Raw genomic sequence first — 23355 nt, forward strand, 5'->3', positions numbered from 1 at the left:
GTTGAAGAAACATTGTGTTAGTACTGTTGAGCCATCTGTGATCAAGAAAGAGAAGCATTTGTTGAAAAAAATGAGCAAGTAAAGCACATGATCGCCGCTATCGTCGCTGCTGAGCTGCTACCCTTTTGTCGACGGCTGCTGCTTTTCGTTGCGGAAGCATCTGCTTGCAGCAAGGTCACCTCCCAGACTGCTGCGCCGGCATCAACGTTTGAGACAAGACCTGATAAGCGGCATTTGACCATCGTCCGATAACACTTCCCTGATGTGAGTGTGCTCTGACTTTTCTTTTATTTGACGCGGCCAGAAGCCGTGAGCGCTGGCTGAGGAAACTGCTCGGTTTATTTCACGCGCTGAAGAAAAGAAAAAGAGAAAACTCTGTCATTCGAAAGAGGGGTAGTTCTCACCGAGTTAAATTTTCGCACCTACGATGTCTTAAATGCTGAAATATATTGGTCTCCTTACCGCTCTTGTTACAAGGCCCGATTACCAGCACCGCCTCGTCTCCTTCAAGTGTTTGACAAGGTCGCCATTCAACGTCTGGCATTACCATCGGGAATTCCGTGCCGGTACATCCGAGGGTACCCGCCTTGTTCTAAAACGTGTGTTCTAAACATCGCGACAGAGTTGCGCTTTTACTAAACTGCCTCTGGATCCGTCACGTAGTTAAGATCGATCATATTCTCTCGAACATGCTAATGGACCTGCTCACAGCTCTGCGGCGTTTCATAACGACGCTGTCTGCTTGGCGACATTTTATTTACATAGGTCGTTTTATTGGGGCGCTTATAACGGAGTATGACCCAGATATTGCCGTTAAACCTAAAAAAAAAAGTCTAATCTAATCGATATTCCCGTGATGAAACATTGCCGCATTCAATTTCACAGCTCAATGAATGGACGAATGCGGGCGCGTAGTTGCAGGATTTATTTTAAGCCGGTGCCTGAGAGCATTTTCATACATTTGCAGTATATAAACTAAGTGAACCTCGGCAACGGTCATCTTCCGGCGCTCATAATCGTTCTGAGGGACGATGTTATGGTGTGTATGAATCCCGTGTATGTATAATGTGTGCGGCTGACACAATTTCTCGGATCGTTACATTTTGTGCCCGGGCATTTGAAAAACGGCGCGGTATTCATTCAACGGTCTCTAATTGTAGTAGTACTATGATAACTGCGTGCAATTAAGTTCGGACTCCTGACAGGCAAAACCGGCAGAATTTCTTACTCTCATAAAGGTGTTCTTTCAAGACATCCGCATTCAAGATCAACAATTGGGGGCTTTTGTCATGAATCCCGCGCGCTTCCTTCCCTGTGTGCAACAGCACTCAGCACTGTAGTTCTGCTAACATTGCGGAACAATTAGATCTGTACGTTGACGTTAGGCATAAAACGCTAACAAGATTGAGGGAGAGCGGCAAGCAGGCATCATCCCTGCCAGTGGTCACGCCCACTTGCCTGTGCTACCGTTTCTTGCGCAATTGCGCGCGCCTGAATTACTTTGCAACGCATTTACGGGGTGCATCTTGCGACAGGTTCCTGTTTTTCTCGCCGGCATTGCTATTTCGAAATCGGCCATTATTGAGACGAGGACTTCGAATTCTTCGTCGACGTTACAGTACAGTTTTCTTTTCTCTTACGGCATGCATTTTGGTAATTGAATAGTTGAAGCTTAACTTATAGCTGCCTGTACTAATGAATGTTTGATACTTATTTCTCTAGGTATACTCATTTTTTTTTTATGGCATGCGTCTGCTTTACCATTCTGCGTGTTAAGTTTGAATAGAAACAGACTACCGTTTGGGCTTAGGTGTAGGAGGGGGACCACGTGTCTGATCTCACAAAATTGGGCAATTTTTTTCTTGAAGATTTTCTTTAAATACAAGCCGCTGTTTCCGACTAAAACACTTCAACATCATTCGAAGCTCCAGCGTAAGCTTCCAAGGTCATTTCGATTGAATTCACTCCCAGCGACAGTATTTTGGGCCATCGCGCGTACCGTGGCCCTTCAGCGGTAGCCTCGTTGTCAGCCAGTTCCTTGCACTAGCCTTTGTCTGTTCGTTTTGATCCAGAGGTTCGCTGCCCCTTGCGTAGTGCTGCTCTGCCAGGGCGAGGTGCCAGCAGGAAAACATAGAAGTGTAGGAAGCGCAGGGACTTGGCGACGGTGGCCTTGGCTGCGTTTTTGTGTGTTCAGGCCTGCAGCGGCCACGAATTTGGAATTCGCCAGCGGGGGCTTCTCGGCCGAGAGCGTTTGTTTTGGCGCTTCCCCCACCGCCGTCTGACAGGCTCACTTTATATAACAAACCAAAAACAGAGATAGCTTCAGGCCTATCGCTTAGGACGCCTGTGGAGCGAGTTCACGGCACGTTGCCCTCGCTGTTTTTTACACCGTAACTGGTGCTAATTTCTAGCAGCTAAATACGCTGTTATCGGTGCTCTTTGTACGCTACTGCACACCCCAAGGTGTCAATTACTGGAGTTTTACACCCCCGTAAATTTGACGGCTTCTCATTTTCTTTTAATGGTTTACGGGAAGCTGCGAGGTGCTGAGTAGCTTCTGTGACTAGTCGCTTTTTTTTTTTTTTTTTTTTTACTGGACGTTTGAGCTGGCGTGGTAGGTCTGCTTGCGTGGGCTACGCCATTCTGGTTATTCTTTTTCTTTATTGTCGGGTGCCGCGAAATACCGCATATAATACGACCAAGGGACACTTATTTCTTCCTTTGACAGCAAAAAAAGAAAAAAAAAACGGAGTACCCCTAAAAAGTTTGCCGTTGAATAAATACCGATAGGTAAATTTCACTGCCGAGATCCGTTACAAAACGTGTCATGCGCTGGATTTTAAGGCCACGTAAAGGACACTGGGCGTGAAGTGATGGAAGCTGTCGAGTATAACGCATTCCTTTGTGGCATTTTCTAGCGCGCCGCTGCTGAAAGCCCGAAGCGTCGTCGCGGACTGCTCAAAGCGGTCGATGAGATACCGGCGTCTTGCGCATGCGGGATATGCACTCCTTCGCACGTGCTACTTGGCACAGTGCCACAGTATAGGCGCAAGAGTGCACAGTTATCTACAGCGCCGCATTTCGGGTGCCATATCTGGAAAGATAAGCTGCACACACTCAAGGAAGAGAACGGTGTGGATCAGAGAGCAAACGTGGATAGCCGATATTCTAATTGACATTCAGGGAAAGAAATAGAGCTGTTCAGGTCATGGTAATGCGTAGGTTAGATAACCGGTGGACCATTAGGGTTACAGAATGGGTGCCAAGAGATGGGAATTAGCGCAGTCGAGGACGGCAGAAAACTAGGTGGGGTGATGAAATTAAGAAATTCGCAGGCACTAGCTGGAATCGGGTTGGCGCAGGAGAAGGGTAATCGGAGATCACAGGGAGAGGCCTTCGTCCTGCAGTGGACATAAAATAGGGTGATGACGATGACTCAAGATGACGAAAAGTAGTAGGAATATTGCGCCATTTCCTGGGAAAAGTCGCAGGAATATTGACGTCGCCATTTGTAGCTATATATGGCACTCTAGCCGGTTTAACGAAAAATGCTAGTATTAAACTGGCCTATTAACGTTATCAGCAGATAAAACGTAAATAATTTACGGTGGCTGCGAAACTGAATCCTGCATGGAGGCACGGTTAAAGGTACTGCATTAGCGTAATAGTTTTAATCGTTGACAGGCTAAACATTCATGCAATGAACCGCTGTCCAACTAAAAATATGTATAAACGCGCTAGCCAACTAAGTTCGCCGATTTTCTTAGGTCACGGTGAAGGTGAACTACCTTTAAGACGTCGGCGTCTCTTGGGAACCGCGTTTTGGCAGAAGCTTCCGAATAATTATCACCGAAAAGGGTGGAATTCTTGCATTCAGTTCGTGGCTCAGTTTGGCCGGTGTAGCGTTCTAGCGATATTTTGTGGCACTGTGTTTAAGCAATGTTTTGCTGTACGTGCGTGCAATGCGCAGGACCTGTTATCGCAATAATATATGCTGACGTTCAGTCACAGTATATAAACAGCTTTGCGATATTTATCGATAATAGCAGCAGACAGCTATACCACTGTTCAAACCCTTATACGATAGGCGTAATACCCGCTGCGGCGGTTTACTGACTACCCTGCAAAGGTTTGTAGAAATTGCATAGCTTTTCAAAATAACCGACTGCAGAAATTACACAGGAATTCTTTAGAATGTCATAAAAAAATTCTTGCGAGGTACCATCATTAGTGTAGTCATTGCATTCTACCGGTGCTAACATATGGGGCAGAAACTTTGACGTCAACGAAAAGCTCGAGAAAAAGTTCCAAGAGGAATGGAACTAAAAATGTTATGCGTAACGCTTAGAGACAGGAAGACAGTGGTGTGGAATAGCGAGCAAACGGGAATAGCCGGTGTTCTAGTTGACTCTTCATTATGAAGTATGCAGCGCACACACACCAAACAACAAGAGCAATATGATATGCAGTAAACACCAAATAGGCCAAACTGAAGTTATTCTGAAAGGTAACACACAATTTAGCGCTACACCTCTTTAGCGTTTGTCTCTTGCACTCGGCAGACACACTTGACTGCGTGCGTGTGGGTGTGAATGTGAAAGCATTATAGCAGTAGCGTAGCCAGAAATTTGTTTTGGGGGATGGGGGGTCAATCAGCAACTTCATTTAGAAACAAGCATTTACAATCAAGGTTCCGCCGACAACTACCACTCCTTGCCCTCTTATACATATTGTGGGGTTCTCACCCGTGCTCTTGGGACAAAGGAACAACACAACAGTGCAAACAGTCACAAGGGCATTTATTGTACCTTTTATAGACTAATGCCTGCTAGCAGAGTTGCTATCCACAAAACATGCCGGTGGGCGCGCGACAAATCACGGAAGTCGGACTGACCGCATAGCGAGCGAATATGTTCGCCCCATGCTGGACACCAACGCCTGGTCGTTCGTGCGTACGGTCGCGCGAGCGGTGGCGCGTTCGAACGATCGTGTTCGTCCATTCCGGGATAGGCCTCGCGAGACGGTCTCGCAGAAGCATGGATCGGCGCACGCGCAGAACGTCCGCGCCGCTTGACGAACCCGAGCCAAAGAGGAGGAGCCGTCTCCTTTTTGCGCCCAAGTAACCCCGCCGTTAGGTGGCTTTAGCAGAGCCACACTCGCGCCATCCCTCGTACTACCCGACAAGCATACCGACCGCTGCCGTAAAGCCACGCGGCGAAGCCGGATTAAAGGAGACGGGAGCTATGCGGGAAAACACATCAGGGGACGCATGTGAGTCGCGCATCTCCACAATACACACACACACTACGCAGGCACTCCTAGCACTCCCTGGACAATAATGCTTCAACAACGAGGATGCACGTTCTGCAGCCATTTCGCATAAAATTATGCTGTCATCCTTGTGCTATTAAAAAATATTAAAACAATTTCGTTTACGGATTGATGCATTTGTATAATGTATATATGACGATGACCTAGCTGGTACATGACTTGGCAAAATGAACAGCGCTAAAAACGGGGTCAAACAAAAACAAGACAGCGCACAATCGTGTCTTCTTGTTTTCAGGCCAGACTTGATGCCGCCCAGGTAACAGCGGAGATAACCGTCATTTTTCAGTCAGGCCTCCTAGTGAGTGGTACGGCCGCGGCTATGTACAAGAGAGGGCATCATCATCATCAGCCTACTTCATGTCCACTGCAAGACGAAGGCCTCTCCCTGCGATCTCCAATTACCCCTGTCTTGCGCCAACCGATTCCAACTAGCACCCACAAATTTCCTAATTTCGTCGCACCACCTAGTCTTCTGCCGTCCTCTACTGCGCTTCCCTTCTCTTGTTACCCATTCGGTCACCCTAATGGTCCAACAGTTATCTAGTCTGCGCATTACATGACCTGCCCAGCGCAATTTTTTTCTCTTTATGTCTATTAGAATATCGCCTACACCTGTTTGCTCTCTGATCCAAACCGCTTTCTTTCTGTCTCCTAAACGTATGCCTAGCATTCTTCGTTCCATCGCTCTTTGCGCGGTCCTTAACTTGTTCTCAAGCTTCTTTGTCAGTTTCCAAGTCTCTTCTCCATATGTCAGCACCGGTAAAATGCACTGATTGTATACTTTCCCTTTCAATGATAACGGTAAGCTCCCAGTCAGGAGCTCACGATGTCTGCCGTATGCGATCCAACCCATTTTTATTCTGTGAATTAATCCTTCTCATGATCAGGGTTCCCCGTGATTACTTGACCTAGGTAAACGTACTCCTTCAGACTCTAGAGGCTGAGGGTGGGCACTATTTTGCAATTTTTCTCACTCAATTGTGCTTTCGCAATTGCATATGGGCATGCTATATTATTCTAGATTGAAAAACAAATAAACGAAGCTTTGCTCTAAATCTATAAATATAAAAAGCGAAACTTCTTTTTTTCTTCGAAATATTGCCCGTGTTGGGGTGGTTCAGAGCGTGTATATACATGGAAGGAGCGTGGCAGAGAGGAAAGACGCAAGAAACTCGTTCTGACCTTTGCACCACGTCAGTGGGCACAATGCCCTCAGGAGCTCCCTGGGCGTCGATCGCAACATTACTCTTGACAGCTGTAATTTTCCGTGACCTCCCGCGAAATCACTGCAGAAATTGCAGCACTTAGCTTTCCAGTACACTGTACGTTCTACTATGCAGCCCCTCCCCCCCCCCCCCCCAAAAAAAAAAAAAGCAGCGATGCTGTGTAGCGTCGAATGGGCACCGTTGGACGAAAATCGCAGACTTGCCGCCGTAAAAACGCTCCATGTATCCCGGCTTTGGCGAACTGCACCTCCGCCGCGAGTCGGCCGGCACTGCACTATCTTCGGTTTTTTTTTTAACACGCAGACGCGATAATGGGGAAAGTAGCCCTTAACAGCTTCGCTGTGAAAGAGCACACGCGCAGTACAGGGAATGATAAAAAATTATTGGCATAGAAGTATTCACCCTTTTCGCGGCGATCACGTGGTGGCACCTCCATTGCTTACCTCAACTGCCTCCGTTGCCTCCGCGTTTGCAATGGGTGTGTATGACGCCGGTGCGGCTTAGCAAACCTCTGTTTCTGGAGACATAGTAGAAAGTGACTGGGCGGACGACATGAAGCTTTGGCCACAGCATCAGAGAACTTGCAAAAGCGATTTGGAAGCTATGCCCAAACGGCGCGAGCAACGTATATAGTGCTTGTTTTAAAAGCGAGGCTAAATATGTATTCTAAGCTATCAAAACATTCCGCTCATGAGTCGGAATTGTGTGTTTTGTTCTTCGTTCTCTATTTGGCAAATATTTTGAAGCAGCGGTTTGTCACATTTCTGACTCAGTAAATTTCCTTGATGCGCGGTCACTATCTGATTGATTATTTCTGCCTAATCGCTCGCGGGTGTGCTCAGTTCCGATAGATTTGTTGCTGCGCGCAAGGCTTGAAACGTAGCCGTTTGGGACATTGTAATACCTTGTAGCGAAAGCTGTATTATCGCTATAGTAACTCGCTTACTATTGTGGACGGTCACGAAACATTCAGCTTCGACCAATCGTGCGCTATCGGTGCAGTCCGTCATTTATTGTGCATATATATTTCAAGTGTGCGCCCATTCACTTATTGACACGTTGGCGATAGAGTGGACGTAACATTCCGTGTCAGTTGGGGTGGACGTTTGTAGATATTGTGCGCGAAACATAGAAGCGGCGCTACTCCCTTTGTCCTTGTTTAACGAGTGGTACTCATTCTTGCCGACGTTCCGGGGCTGAAGCACAATGCTGGCGGATGAGCAAATTTCTGTATCCTCGAAGAAAGCCGTACATCTCGAAGTGCCGGTAACATGTACGGACAGTTGCAGCAACGGTCCGCGAACTTGGCTACACAGATTCATTCCATTCCTTAATATGCCAGTCACTGTCCTTGCAGCCAACTGTTGCACGTGTCTTCGATACATAAGAGTCAATCCGGCATGATTGCTGCACAGTAGCGAAAGCACTGTTGCATTTTCGACAGCTGATCACACAAAAGCAAGGTGGGAGCGGTCGTATTCGTGCGCTGTCGCTAAGGCGACATGCTGCATCCGCCTAAAGCGCCATCTCGCATGCCAGCGGTTATATACGCGCCGGCAAAATTCTGTTTTTCTAATAAAGAGCCCTCTCTCTCTCTCGTTTCTCTAGAACAAACTGCTCCGCGAATGAGGCAGCAAACACCCAGAGGTACACCTGGTATTGTATTTTTAATATCAGAGCTGAGGGTTATTGTGTCGGCAATCTGTCTATTAACAGAGACATGTACTCTTGACGCGCATCTGTAGACACTTTCGTTGTGGTATCACCGTATCGTGCACATGCTCTTTGTTTCCTGTGTACCGTATCTATATTTAGCGGCTTATATGCGCGGTTGAGTAAACAGCAGGAGTTCTCGCTTGTTTTTCGTACCCTTCTCTGTTTGAATTCTGGGGTTTTCCGTGCCAAAAGCACGATTTGATTGAGGCACGCCGTAGCGGGGGACCCTGCGGATTAATTGTTGACCCCCTGGGGATCTTTAACGTTCCACCAGTACACGGGACACGGACGTTTTCTTTTTTCTCTTTTTTTCATTTCGCTCCCATCGAAATGCGGTCGCCGCGGCAGGGATTTGATTCCGCGACCTCGTGCCTAACGGCGCAACACAGCTAAGCCACCGCGTGTTGTGATTGTTTATTTCGCGCTATATATTGTCACGTGGTAGTGACGGTGAAGAAAGAAGCAATAACACAGTAGCAATACTGTGAACGAGAAAACTAACTTTTATTGGGCGAACCTGTGCCCACAAAAACAGGCTACACTTACAGCACAACGATAGCGGCGAACACGGTCGGCGATCGTCGGAAAAACTGATCAGCGGGTCAAGCGCGTCGGCTTTTATAGATCAGTCGTCGAATGTTCCAGATTACCTGATGGGACCCGCGTGTCTTCCACAAAGTTCTACACCATTCATGTCACGCGATGAAATCTGATAACACAAGGTTCGGCGACAACAGACACGCGGATAGAAGCATCGATAACTTTCCAGAAACTTCGGATACATGCAAGCGCGTCCCGCGCTGCGCGATAAGATTTGTTAGGCGGTGAAACCTGGTCGCCCGATAAATATAAATACACGTGTCAATACCCCCCTCTGAAAAAGCATCGTCCCGATGCTACAAAGAGAGCGAAACACAAAGGGACACTTATTAAACATAAGTAACAAAACAACGAAAAGAAATAAAGTCCAAAGGTCAGTTACGCGAAGTCCCAAAGTTCGTCAACGCTGGTGGTACGGCTTGAGCCGCACAACGTGGACAATTTCAGGTCGTGAGCGGCGCCGCTGTGACAGCGAAATGCCGTCTGGCACGACCTCGTAGTCCAGTGCACCAATACGTCGGATGATCTTGTACGGTCCAAAATAGCGACGCAAAAGCTTCTCGCTCAGTCCTCGTCGGCGTATAGGGGTCCATACCCAAACACGGTCGCCGGGCTGGTACTCGACGAAGCGTCGTCGGAGATTGTAGTGTCGGCTGTCGGTCCTCTGCTGGTTCTTGATTCGCAGGCGGGCGAGCTGTCGGGCTTCTTCGGCGCGCTGGAGATAGGTAGCGACGTCAAGATTCTCTTCGTCCGTTACGTGCGGCAGCATGGCGTCGAGCGTCGTCGTCGGGTTCCTGCCGTAAACCAACTTGAACGGCGTGATCTGTGTTGTTTCTTGCACCGCCGTGTTATAAGCGAATGTTACGTACGGCAGGACGGCATCCCAGGTCTTGTGTTCGACGTCGACGTACATCGCTAGCATGTCGGCGAGGGTCTTATTCAGACGCTCCGTAAGACCATTCGTCTGCGGGTGGTAAGCCGTTGTCCTCCTGTGCCTTGTCTGACTGTATTTCAGAATGGCTTGGGTGAGCTCCGCTGTAAAGGCCGTTCCTCGGTCGGTGATGAGGACTTCTGGGGCGCCATGTCGCAGCAGGATGTTTTCGATAAAGAATTTCGCCACTTCGGCTGCGCTACCTTTCGGCAGTGCTTTTGTTTCAGCGAAGCGGGTGAGGTAGTCCGTCGCCACGACGATCCACTTATTTCCGGTTATTGACGTCGGAAAGGGTCCCAGCAAGTCCATCCCGATCTGCTGGAATGGTCGGCAAGGAGGCTCGATTGGCTGTAGTAATCCGGCTGGCCTTGTCGGCGGTGTCTTGCGTCGCTGACAGTCTCGGCATGTTCTGACATAACGGGCGACGTCGGCGGTCAGGCGCGGCCAATAATACTTTTCTTGTATCCTTGATAGTGTCCGGGAAAATCCGAGGTGTCCAGCGGTCGGATCGTCATGTAGGGCATGCAATACTTCTGGACGAAGTCCTGACGGGACAACAAGAAGGTAATTGGCGCGGACTGGCGAGAAGTTCTTCTTCACGAGTAGACTGTCTTGAAGCGTGAAGGAAGATAATCCGCGCTTAAATGCCCTGGGGACAACGTCGGTGTGCCCTTCCAAATAATCGACGAGGCCTTTAAGTTCCGGGTCCGCTCGTTGTTGTTCGGCGAAGTCTTCCGCGCTTATTATTCCAAGGAAGGCGTCGTCATCCTCGTCATCTTGCGGCGGCGGGTCAATGGGGGCACGGGATAGGCAATCGGCGTCTGAGTGTTTTCGTCCGGACTTGTATGTTACGGTGATGTCGTATTCTTGTAGTCTGAGGCTCCACCGTGCCAGCCGTCCTGAGGGATCCTTTAAATTCGCTAGCCAACACAAGGCGTGATGGTCGCTGACGACTTTGAATGGCCTGCCATATAGGTAAGGACGAAATTTCGCTGTAGCCCAAACGATGGCGAGGCATTCCTTTTCGGTTGTAGAATAATTGCCTTCCGCTTTTGACAACGACCGGCTAGCGTAAGCTATCACGTGTTCATGTCCATCTTTTCTCTGGACCAGGACGGCGCCGAGGCCTAGGCTACTGGCGTCAGTGTGGATTTCGGTATCGGCGTGTTCGTCGAAGTGCGCAAGTACGGGCGGCGACTGCATGCGTCGTTTGAGTTCTTGAAATGCCTCGGCCTGCGGCGTTTCCCACTTGAACTCGACGTCGCATTTAGTTAGCTGCGTCAGCGGTTCAGCGATGCGTGAAAAGTCCTTGACAAAGCGCCTATAGTAGGCACACATGCCAAGGAATCTGCGCACTGCCTTCTTGTCGATTGGCTGCGGGAACTTTGCGATGGCAGCTGTCTTCTGCGGGTCGGGGCGTACTCCAGATTTGCTGATGACATGGCCTAGGAATAGAAGCTCATCGTAAGCGAAGTGACACTTTTCTGGCTTCAGGGTGAGCCCTGATGACTTGATGGCCTCTAATACTGTCGCAAGCCGCTTAAGGTGATCGTCGAAATTTCCGGCGAAGACGACGACGTCATCCAAGTAAACAAGACAGGTCTGCCACTTCAATCCTGCTAAAACCGTGTCCATCACGCGCTGGAACGTTGCAGGCGCCGAGCACAGTCCAAACGGCATAACCTTGAATTCATAGAGGCCGTCTGGCGTGATGAAGGCGGTCTTTTCGCGATCCCTTTCGTCGACTTCTATTTGCCAGTAGCCAGACTTGAGGTCCATCGATGAGAAGTATTTAGCATTGCAGAGCCGATCTAATGCGTCGTCTATCCGTGGGAGGGGGTATACGTCTTTCTTCGTGATTTTGTTCAGTCGACGATAATCGACGCAGAAACGTAGGGTTCCGTCCTTTTTCTTCACTAAAACAACTGGAGACGCCCACGGGCTTTTCGACGGCTGGATGATGTCGTCGCGCAGCATTTCATCGACTTGTTGTCTTATAGCTTCGCGTTCTCGCGTCGAAACTCGGTAAGGGCTCTGGCGTAGTGGTCGAGCGCTCTCTTCGGTGATTATGCGATGCTTTGCGACTGGTGTTTGTCGAATCCTTGATGACGTCGAAAAGCAGTCTTTGTATCGTCGAAGCAGACTTCTGAGCTGTTGCTGCTTAATCACGGGGAGACTTGGATTTATGTTGAAGTCTGGCTCGGGAACTACGGTCGTCGGGGTAGATGCAACAGAATCCGAGAGGACGAAGGCATCGCTGGTTTCCTGTATTTCCTCGATGAATGCGATCGTCGTGCCCTTGTTGATGTGCTTGAACTCCTGGCTGAAGTTTGTCAGCAACACTCTCGTGTTTCCTCCGTGCAGTCGAGCGATCCCTCTTGCGACGCAAATTTCACGGTCGAGTAGTAGACGTTGGTCGCCTTCGATGACGCCTTCTACGTCAGCGGGTGTTTCGGTGCCGACCGAAATAACGATGCTGGAGCGAGGCGGGATGCTCACTTGATCTTCGAGCACACTCAAGGCGTGGTGGCTACAAGGGCGCTCCGATGGTATCGCTTGATCTTCCGACAGCGTTATTGACTGCGACTTCAGGTCGATGATGGCGCCGTGTTGGTTCAGGAAGTCCATGCCGAGAATGACGTCTCGTGAACACTGTTGCAGGATAACGAAGGTGGCAGGGTAAGTCCGGTCATGAATGGTAATTCTTGCCGTGCAGATTCCAGTCGGCGTAATGAGGTGCCCTCCAGCGGTCCGAATTTGGGGGCCCTCCCATGCAGTCTTAACCTTCTTCAACTGGGCGGCGATGCGTCCACTCATTACGGAGTAATCGGCCCCTGTGTCGACTAAGGCAGTGACTGCGTGGCCGTCGAGAAGCACGTCAAGGTCGGTGGTTCTTTGTCTGGCGTTGCAGTTAGGTCGTGGCGTCGGATCACGGCTGCGTCGTGTTGAACTGAAGCTGGAACGTCGCTTCGTCAAGTCGTCTTTCGTCGGTGTAGTCTTGGCTTCCTGACTTCGTCGGGACGGCGGCGTGTCGTCATTAGGTCGTCGAGACGGTTTCTTCGTCGTCTTCGTCGGCGGCGGAGGATCTTCGTCAATTCGACGAACAGCAACCGCACCTCCATCGGTTGCTGCTTTTAGTTTTCCGGATATGGGCTCGCAGAGCGGCCCCGGGCTGGGCCGGTGTATGGTCGGTGCTGCGGCGACAGGTAGCGGCCTGGTGACGGCGAACGGGACGGTCGTCGAGGGCTCCACTGAGTAGCGGCGAGGTAATCGGCGATGTCACGAGGGCGTTCACCTTCCCTCGGGCGCTGTGCGTTCACGGCGAAGCCTCGCAATCCCAGGTCGCGGTATGGGCATCGGCGGTACACGTGCCCGGCTTCGCCGCAGTGGTAGCAGAGCGGGCGGTGGTCGGGGGCGCGCCAAATGTCCGTCTTCCTCGCGTAGGTGCGCTGGGCGACGGGTGGGCGCGCTGGCGGCGGCGGCGGTGGACGACGGAATTGCGGCGTTACAGGGACCTGGCGTTGTCGCGGAGGGGGAGCTTGACGGCGTGCGATGGCGGCGTAAGTCATCGCTTCTGGCTGGGGCTGCGGTAATTGTGGTTGCACCTCAGGAACTCCTAGCGATCGGTGCACCTCTTCTTTCACGACGTCGGCGATCGAGGCCACTTGAGGCTGCGACGATGGCAAGACCTTGCGCAGTTCTTCGCGCACGATGGCCCTGATGGTCTCGCATAAATCGTCCGTGGCCAGTGAATGAATTCCGGAGTAGCTTGTTGGCTTGGTGCGTCGGTCAAATTGCCGGTTCCGCAATTCCAGTGTCTTCTCGATGCTCGTCGCCTCACGAAGAAACTCGTCGACGGTCTTCGGTGGACTTCTTACCATACCGGCGAAAAGTTCCTCCTTTACGCCACGCATCAGTAGACGTACTTTCTTCTCCTCGGACATTTCTGGGTCGGCGTGGCGGAACAGACGGCTCATTTCCTCAGTGAAAATCGCGATCGTCTCATTCGGCAGCTGCGCTCTTGTCTCCAGTAGAGCTTGGGCTCGTTCTTTTCGCACGACGCTTTGAAATGTTTTCAGGAAGCCGCTTCGGAAGAGGTCCCACGTCGTCAAGGTGGCTTCTCGATTCTCGAACCACGTCTTGGCGGCGTCCTCCAATGCGAAATAGACATGTCGTAGCTTGTCGTCGCTTGCCCAGTTGTTAAACGTAGCGACCCTCTCATACGTTTCCAGCCAGGTTTCCGGGTCCTCAAATGTGGAACCGCGGAACGTCGGTGGTTCCCTGGGCTGCTGCAGGACGATGGGGGACGCTGGGGCTGCCATTGCGGTTGCCTTGGCCACAATCTTCTTGGTCTTCTCAGGTAGAAGTCCGTGCTCCGGGGGCAGCTGTTGAAGACGGCGGCTTGCTCGGTGGTCCGGGATTACGTTGGTGTTCTGTTCGCGGTCTGGGCTGGGATCACGGCTTGTCGGGGGCGTCCTGTACATGGACGAAAAACACCTCCACCAGATGTCACGTGGTAGTGACGGTGAAGAAAGAAGCAATAACACAGTAGCAATACTGTGAACGAGAAAACTAACTTTTATTGGGCGAACCTGTGCCCACAAAAACAGGCTACACTTACAGCACAACGATAGCGGCGAACACGGTCGGCGATCGTCGGAAAAACTGATCAGCGGGTCAAGCGCGTCGGCTTTTATAGATCAGTCGTCGAATGTTCCAGATTACCTGATGGGACCCGCGTGTCTTCCACAAAGTTCTACACCATTCATGTCACGCGATGAAATCTGATAACACAAGGTTCGGCGACAACAGACACGCGGATAGAAGCATCGATAACTTTCCAGAAACTTCGGATACATGCAAGCGCGTCCCGCGCTGCGCGATAAGATTTGTTAGGCGGTGAAACCTGGTCGCCCGATAAATATAAATACACGTGTCAATATACTTTACGTTACAAGGAAGGGTTACACGTCTCGCATTTGTCGTGGATATGCTGCTTCCGAACAATTTGTATAGCATATAGTAGCAGCAGTACAGTGATATGGGCGCATCATCATCATCAGCCTGGTTACGCCCACTGCAGGGCAAAGGCCTCTCCCATACTTCTCCAACTACCCCGGTCATGTACTAATTGTGGCCATGTTGTCCCTGCAAACTTCTTAATCTCATCCGCCCACCTAACTTTCTGCCGCCCTCTGCTACGCTTCCTTTCCCTTGGGATCCATTCTGTAACTCTTGATGACCATCGGTTATCATCCCTCCTCATTACGTGTCCTGCGCATGCCCATTTCTTTTTCTTGATTTCAACTAAGATATCATTAACTCGCGTTTGTTCCCTCACCCAATCTGCTCTTTTCTTATCCCTTAACGTTACACCTATCATTCTTCTTTCCATAGCTCGTTGCGTCGTCCTCAATTTAAGTAGAACCCTTTTCGTAAGCCTCCACGTTTCCGCCCCGTACTTGAGTACTGGTGAGACACAGCTGTTATAAATGTTTCTCTTGAGGGATAATGGTAACCTGCTGTTCATGATCTGAGAATGCCTGCCAAACGCACCCCAGCCCATTCTTATTCTTCTGATTATTTCTCTCTCGTGATCCGGATCCGCAGTCACTACCTGTCCTAAGTAGATATATTCCCTTACCACTTCCAGTGCCTCACTACCTATCGTAAACTGCTGTTCACTTCCGAGACTGTTAAACATTACTTTAGTTTTCTGCAGATAAATTTTTAGACCCACCCTCCGGCTTTGCCTCTCCAGGTCAGTGAGCATGCATTGCAGTCGGTCCCCTGAGTTACTAAGCAAGGCAATATCATCAGCGAATCGCAAGTTACTAAGGTATTCTCCATTAACTCTTATCCCCAATTCTTCCCAATCCAGGTCTCGGAATACCTCCTGTAAACACGCTGTGAATAGCATTGGTCAGATCGTATCTCCCTGTCTGACGCCTTTCTTCATCGTTGACGCATCACATTGCTGCAGCGGGGGTAATGCCTCTTGCATCAGACCGAGAGGTTGAATAATCCACTCGCGGATGCAGTCGCGAATGCCGTCCCCTTCGTGTGCACTTCAAGGCTGGCGAATCGCGGTCGAGGCCCCCCGTGGCTGGGCAATTGTCGCGATTGCGGAAATTGCTGACGATACAGGCGCTCGCACGCATCCTCGAACGCGAGCATGCGCTGAAAGCGCCAAGTTGCTGTCCGTGCGGGCGCGGCAACCGTGGCTCTTCGCCAAACGCGACTGTTCGTATAACACGCCCACTACGGTTTGTGAAATAAATAGCCGTATTTTGGTGTGAAAAACTTGTAGTCTATACCCGCCGTGGTTGCTTATAGTGGCTTTGGCGTTGCGCTGCTGAGCACGAGGTCGCGCGATCGAATCCCGGTCGCGGCGGCCGCATTTCGATGGGGGCGAAATCCAAGAACGCCGCCCGTGTACCGCATGCATTGGGCGCACGTTAAGGAATTGGGTGCACGTTAAAGAAAAACAGCCGCTGCTGATAAAAAGGTTCGCGGGCTCGATCCCCGGCCGCAGCGATTCCGATGACTGCTTGCTTTTGATGAACCCTGCATGCTTCTGGTGCTCCCTCCGCTATGGCGTCATTCATGCTCAAGCCGTGGTTTCCGACGTTAAAAAACAACTGACATTCAGCGAGCGATGTTATCAGAATTTACGCTTTTCCAAATTGTGCTTTTCGATCTGCGTCATAAAAGAGGGTGAATCGAACGGGCTTTTCGTTAGTCCCTATCGCGCTGATGTGCACCTTGCCGCCGACCGTTTGGTTTGCAGGAATGTGTGGCATTCTTATCTCCGCTTCCTTATCCCGAGAATAGCATCGGACTCTGCGACGTTGCTCTGTGCACTCGACAAATATATTCTGTATACGCTGCAGTATCTAGATACACCACTTCCTCCGTGTCGGTGCGTACGTGATTCGATCGGAGCGTGCGCCGGCGCCTCCGCGGCCATAAAGAGTGGCTCGACGGAAACGCTCACATTTGAGCCATGCTCACCATCCGTAGGAGCCGCTGTGAAGGTATACACAGGTCTTTATTTGCGTGTCCGTGCTCTTGCTTCACCGTGTTGCTTGCTAATCACTATACTGTGCCGGATAGTAAACGTAACTGTTATGGTTGTCAACGTTACACGTGTGCGTAAAAAAATGACTTTTTCCGTAATCCCCCTTTTTCCCACGTGACGTCAAATGTGACACGAAAACAGTGCGTCTACAAATATATATATATAGATTGGCAGCCGTCTTCGGGTTTTCGCACGCATCTCAGAAGCTCACTTTAGGTTGTCAGTTTTTTTTTTTTTAATAGACGTTATCGTGCGATGGAAGTAATCCATCATGAACCATTTAAGCCGATAGGGATAACTTTAGTAATGTGCCGGCAAACGACGGTTTAACGCGTCGTGACGCTGGCCAAGCGTCCGACCCGGGGTTATGCCCTACTCTGCACTACCCCAGTTGGGCCCGTTTGTAGTGGGTCATGAGGCTTGTGCTTTTCGAGCGCACCCCGGGCCTGCTGGACGGCCCATATTTGCGAGTCCTTGTCTGCAGACTGCAGTGGTTTATCCCTGTTAAAAGAAAAGACGATCTGGCCGTTCACCGAATGTTACCAGACAAGCGAATTCGTCAACAGCAGAAACACTTTGCGACCAAATTTGCATTTTGTTACGAACGCGGAGCTCGCAAACACACAGACACCAATTTTATATCTCTTTAACAACGTTAATATGACGCACACTATAGACAGCAGCAGCTGGCAGATGACGAGTGGTAAAAGTTGCTGCTAATTTAGTGGGCACCGTAACAGCTCCACGGTACACTCGTATTTATTATCCATATTACATGCGAGGGCACTGATCGCAACTGCAAACGTCTGTGTTTTGCACAGATACGCGGCCATCTGCGGAATCTATATGTGCACGCTTGTTTGCACTAGTGAGCAACATATAATTGTTAATTCAGCATCCCGATTAAAGAAAAACAAATATGGCAGAACTATGTCTGCGACGACGTCATTACATGCTGTTACTATATATGTCAAACACCCTTGTACGCCTTTTCAGGCGTAACCTGCGAAATGTGGAGAACTTTATGCGGCCCTGAAAGCCTTGAAGGGTGCACTACCGGCGTTATCTGTACATAAAAACCGCCCAAAATAAGGACGCGTCGAAGGCGTTTTGTACATTTTACCATTAAAGGTATAAAGCGTGTGGAAATTCTTCTGCAATACTCTGCCAACCGTAAACTCTTAAAAAAGCTTGCGCATCTTGGGGCGAATCTTGTCCTACACACTTTTAAAATAGTTGCGCCCTTTAGGGTGTGTATTTGCCTCACAATAATCATGTTTTGCCTGCATTTCCTTTCTTTAATGCTGTGAGCCCGGTACTTCCAGTTCACGGACAGCATGCGCGTCGTGACATATATAGTATTCTCGACCGGAAAGTAGCGAGCTCAGCGTTTTCAAGAAAGGAAACGCTCACTCTAAAGAAAGTTCACACCCTGTGGGGTGTAGATCTGCCACACAAGGATAATAATCTGCCTTGCTTGCGTTTCCTCTCTTGAAAACGCCGCGCCCGCTACTTTCCTGTCCGCAATGCTATCTCATGTTGATAACGCGCATGCCGTTCGTTACTGGGAAGTACCGGGCTCGCAGCGTTAAAGAAAGAAAAGGTGGACGAGACAGATGACGTTTATAGATGTGTGGCAAGATACGACTCAAAGGGTGTAAACTTAGAGTGCAAGCAAGGCAGATGACAATTATCGTTGTGGGGCAAATATACACCCCAAATGGTGCAACTGTTTCAAGAGTGTACCGTAGTGCGACTTGCACAGCTCTGTGCGGTTTTCATGACGACGTTCTCGGACGCCAATGCGTGTGCTGCCTTACGCAGCCATTTGTGAGTCGCATACGATATTGGATACGGCCGATCGTCCCGCACACAGCGAAAATTTCTAGCCGAATCCCTAAAGGATAAAAAAAAAAAAATGCGGGGGGGGGGAGGAATGTGCTATGCATTGTGGTTTCAGCTACCGACAGACCTGAACGACTCGCGGAGCACGTCAGCCCATCGAAACAGCGTACTCGGGCATGCATGAAGAACAGAAAGGCTTCCGTTCGGGTAACACCGGTGTAGTGTAAGGCTGAAGCGTCGCCACTATACCCTCTTCCTGTTTTGACTTGTTCGAAGGCTTCACTGAAGCCCAGCGCTTTGAGCGCGGAAAGCAGCCGTTGCGGTTCAGCATTGAAGCGAGCTGGCCAGAACGTTCGGTCTTTACGGCGTCGCACTTAAAAAAAAAAAAAAAGCTATGCTATGTTTTTCTGTAGTTCCTGTATATTTATCAAAATAAAGTTGTTCCCGTGTCACTATGGTACTTCATTGCCAATGGACGAAGCTGCAGCCACGTAATTTCCCAGTGATTTCGCTGCAGCGTGCATTTGTAACGTTGATTAGCGCGCTGACTGTTACGCGAGTGACGGAATTCGTGACACACACCGTGAAGGGCGCTTGCTCGGATATTGAAGCAGACGGCCGTGGTGTAAGGTTGCATGCATATCAGAACTCCAAAGTGGAGATAGAATTAGGATATTGGCCAGCGCGGTTACATGACTCTGCTTCAGATCGCACGCTAAATAGCCAAGGTGACCGCGTAGACGCTAGAGTGAAATTGAAAAGGAAAAATGTAATTCAAACCGTCGGTCCGTTCCTCGGTCGACTAACTTTCGGGGATCGTTTTGGCGGCAATCAATGCCCAACTCGCACTGCTCGCAACTCGCACTGGTCGTCTGTTTTTCCGTCGACATCTGCTGGGCTTTCACATTGGATTCCCCGACTCGGCTTGCCCTCCGACGTCACGTCGACTGCCTCCCGGCGAGTTTCACATGCGCGCCGCAAGTGTGTGACCCCTCACCCACGTGCTGCGCGCTCGTGGCGGGCACGCTATTTTTTGTTTTTTAATTTTCCCCCGCCGAGCTTCGGGCGCGTTGACCGCAGATCGCGCATTCCGGGCAGTGCGCGGCCCCCACGCGCCCGTCACGCGCTCACCGTGCTCTGCGTGCCCTAGCCCCGCGCAGGTTCTCGGCGGCCGCTGCTGCTTTATCTCTTGGCATCCGGTGAAACATCGGGGCGTGGTGGACCCTCTCGTCTCAATAGCCCGCCTATCGCGCACCGCGCCTCTCAGCGGTTTCGGCGAGCCGCGCACGCTTGCTTCGTGCCTGGCCCGTGTCGTCATCTCGGCCTTTTGAATCGCCGATCGTCGCAGCTCCCTTTGGGCACGCTGTGAGTAGTGCGAGCGATCTGTCGGGCTGGGCGTCGGTTTGCCCGCCTTCGCTTTCGCGAGCGCGGCGTAGGCAGGCCGTCCCGCGATCTGCTGTGCTGATTTCGAACTCGACTGCCCGTTTTTTCCAGATCGCGTGGAAGAACCGACCATGGCGCAAGTGGAGCCCCCGAAGCCGCACCAGGTGTACGCCGTTCACGCCAACACGCTGCTCGAGCATCTCAGCACCCTGGACGTGAACCAGCCGACGGCGTTCGTCCGACTGACCGGAATCATCTGCACCATCGGTGAGCGCGCGTATTTGAATTTCTCGACCGCCGAGCTGGCCGAGCTTCAGTTGCCGCTGCTTCGAAGCGATGTTAGGCCACGCCCACGCGTTATTGCAGGGAAACCTTGTTTAGTTTACTGGTATACAGTTTTCGATTTCTGACGTTCTATTGAACGGAGCACAGTTGAAGAAGAAAAAAAAATGTAGAGGTGAAGTTGTGGTCGGCGCTCGAATTCCGCTAAGGCTGCAGTGTTCGCGATTTGGGCGGTCTCCAGCCACTTGCATGTTCCTGTATATGTCTCTTCACCTACCGGCATTTCTGTAATGCGAGAGAGTTCGCAACCTGACGCTTTCAAAGACTAAGGTCTCTACGCTGCATTTTCAGTGATGAGTTTGAGCCAAGCTGCTCTGCTGGAATGCATTTTGGAACGGAAGATGCTTTCAGGGGTTGCATTGATGCACGCTTGCCAGGTTGCTGCAACGACATCAATGGGAACTTTTCTGTGTCCGCCTCTTCCTCACCATAACCTCTTGTGACATTAGTTGAAAACTGTTTCATTGCATTTCTTGTATCTTCAGGATCATGAAAAACTTAAATGGCAAAGCAGATTAAGAATTTTCATTCTTCAGCAAGTTTTGTCAAGTTTACAGAATATAGACGCTAGCAAGGACTCTACAAGGACATCAGATATTCGAATGTCAACTTCTTTAGGTCTAGCATGCTTGGAAAGCACCTATCCAGCTACTTCAAAAATATACGGGATCCATAACATTGCTACATAATGTACTGACAGCGGTGACATCGTAATTGTACCCGAAATGCTCCATGTGGTTTGGCTGACAGTAATTTGTCCATATCCTTGCAGGTCCCTTTGTACAGTCTTGCACAATTGCTTTGCATCCTTTTCAAGATTAACTTGGAAGCGATTGCATAAAATATTTGTCCCTGATATGAAGTCAGGTGCTTGTAGAACTCTATGGAGGTGGTTTAATAATGTTCTTGCCCTGTCATTGAGAAAATTCACAGCAATTTGATAAAGACTCCTATGTCGTAAGAATGCTAAAAGCACCCATAAAGAGCATTTTGAATACTGTGAAGTAATAAAAAAAATTCATTCGTCATCAGCATGCTAACCAACTAGGTACTGTTACATCTTAATCTGTGTTTTGGCAAAAACAAAAGTGGTTTTACTATAACAAATTTTAGGAAGGCAGTTAACGTTGTCCATGTAGTCAGCCCAAAAAGTTTATGGGACACAGGTTAAGTAGCTTATGGGACACAGGTTCAGTAGCTTTGAGTGTAGGTCACAAGTGCTACTACATGCTAAGATTGATTTCGGAGCTATGTCTCCAGACTTCGCAGTTCTTTTTTTTTTCAAAAATTTCATGCGCATACCATAAGCTTTTGTGGCCAACTCTGCATGGAGATGTTACTTTCAGCACCAACTATGGCACATAAACAAAAAAATAGGTTCTTCACGTTCGACATACCAGTGAAATCTCAAAACGCAGTTGGTTCCTTGAGCTTTCTGTGGGTTTCGGAAAGATATGCAACATGGCTATAAAACATTGTTATAGTGAGGTGAAGAGGATGCATATTGGTGTTGGGCAACATAAAATAAAGATGGCATTAAATCTCTGAATGTTTATGGCACAACTTGATGATCCCATTGAGGAAGCTTCATGTCAAAGCCCATCTCAGATTTCCCTATTCAAATACATGTTAAACACACAGATGCTTTTAAGAAAATCGCTTGACTGATTTGAATGAGATTTGTTGCATTTGAGGGAAAAAGCTGAATTCTTGTTACTCCAGGAAGCAGAATTTTTTGATACCGAACATTTAATGAAAACTTCCTAAAATGGAGAGCTACAATATGAAAATAGAAGCACTCATTTTCATCAAAAGCTAGTGACACGTTTTGCATGGTTGTAACTCTGCACCAAGAACATATATATTTAAATTGCATCCGTTAGACCATCTAAAGCCGATTTGGTATGTGAATTTACAGTTTACGTCCAATTGTTAAAATGTTTACGAGGGTTTTGCAGAAGTTCTACTTCCACATTACATAGTATATTTCAGTGTGGTTTATAATGAACCAATTTTGTCTGTTTTAGATGTATTAGGTGCAGGTTATAAATTGTGGTGTTATTTTTCATTGCCAAGTAGAGTTGTAAACGTTTGATTGTTAATTTTTTTTAAAATTTTCCAATCTTGGAGAACTTTCCTAAAAAAATTTATGGTTTAAATAAATTTTAATAAAGTCTGGTTCCTACAGTCGCTAGATTTTAACTTTCTTTTCAGTGCAACAAACATCATCAAAATCTGTGCAGTAATTGCCGAGAAAAACAATCAGTTCCCATGTATTTCTATAGTAGCTCCCGAGCTAAAGTTTCCTCTTAAGATTAGTTTCCTTTTATTTTGGTGCTCACCAATACGGTAGTTATGGAGATGTACATTGAGCGATAGTCATGAATTTTGTCTCACAACAGCGTTCTTACATGCAGAAAATGCACCATGTCGGATTTTCATGGCTTCCATCATATGAACTGGAAAATTTCTATGCTGAAAGAAGCTATAGTGTGCACACAGTCTTACACATGAGTGCTACCTTATACTTGGTTCTCAAGCATGAATGCAGATGCCTGTGCATTCTCAGGCGTTACGGCATAGTTGCACGTCATATAGTCCTTGAAAGAAACCTGTAGATGGAACTTATATGTTCCATTACAACATTGCATGGGTGTAAAAAGCAGAACAAAATGATATGCAATGAAATCGTTAGCACTAACAAAAAATAACTCGTGAAGAGAGCAGACAATGTATGTGTGGTAGCTTCTTAGTGATAAAAAATTATGCAGACCCAAACACATGTGAATCGAAGCTTTTGTGAAGCCATTAGTAAAATTCTATATTTGCCCATTTCATTCCTCTGTCTTTGGCATAGAGGAGACTGGCGCGGGCATGTGCTCTCATGTTCTTGTGCTACA

At 49.0% G+C, this 23355-nt stretch overlaps 1 protein-coding gene across 4 annotated transcripts in view; it reads left to right on the forward strand.

Annotated features, from left to right (window-relative positions):
• The first annotated feature begins 103 nt into the window (after positions 1–103).
• The window catches only part of LOC139059181 (pyruvate kinase PKM-like), a 51496-nt gene continuing 28244 nt past the window's right edge, over positions 104–23355 (forward strand). Inside the window, exons 1-3 of one of the 4 annotated variants that reach the window (XM_070537199.1) lie at positions 118–264; positions 19881–20095; positions 20225–20380. In XM_070537199.1, coding sequence (XP_070393300.1) covers positions 20245–20380 — 136 coding nt within the window. In that variant the 5' untranslated portion in view covers positions 118–264; positions 19881–20095; positions 20225–20244. Of the gene's footprint in view, positions 265–421; positions 600–19880; positions 20096–20224; positions 20381–23355 lie in introns of those variants that run through there. The other 3 variants (XM_070537200.1, XM_070537197.1, XM_070537198.1) reach the window with 3 other exon arrangements.

Source organism: Dermacentor albipictus, chromosome 4 (genome assembly GCF_038994185.2).
Source record: "Dermacentor albipictus isolate Rhodes 1998 colony chromosome 4, USDA_Dalb.pri_finalv2, whole genome shotgun sequence".
Taxonomy (NCBI): domain Eukaryota; kingdom Metazoa; phylum Arthropoda; class Arachnida; order Ixodida; family Ixodidae; genus Dermacentor; species Dermacentor albipictus.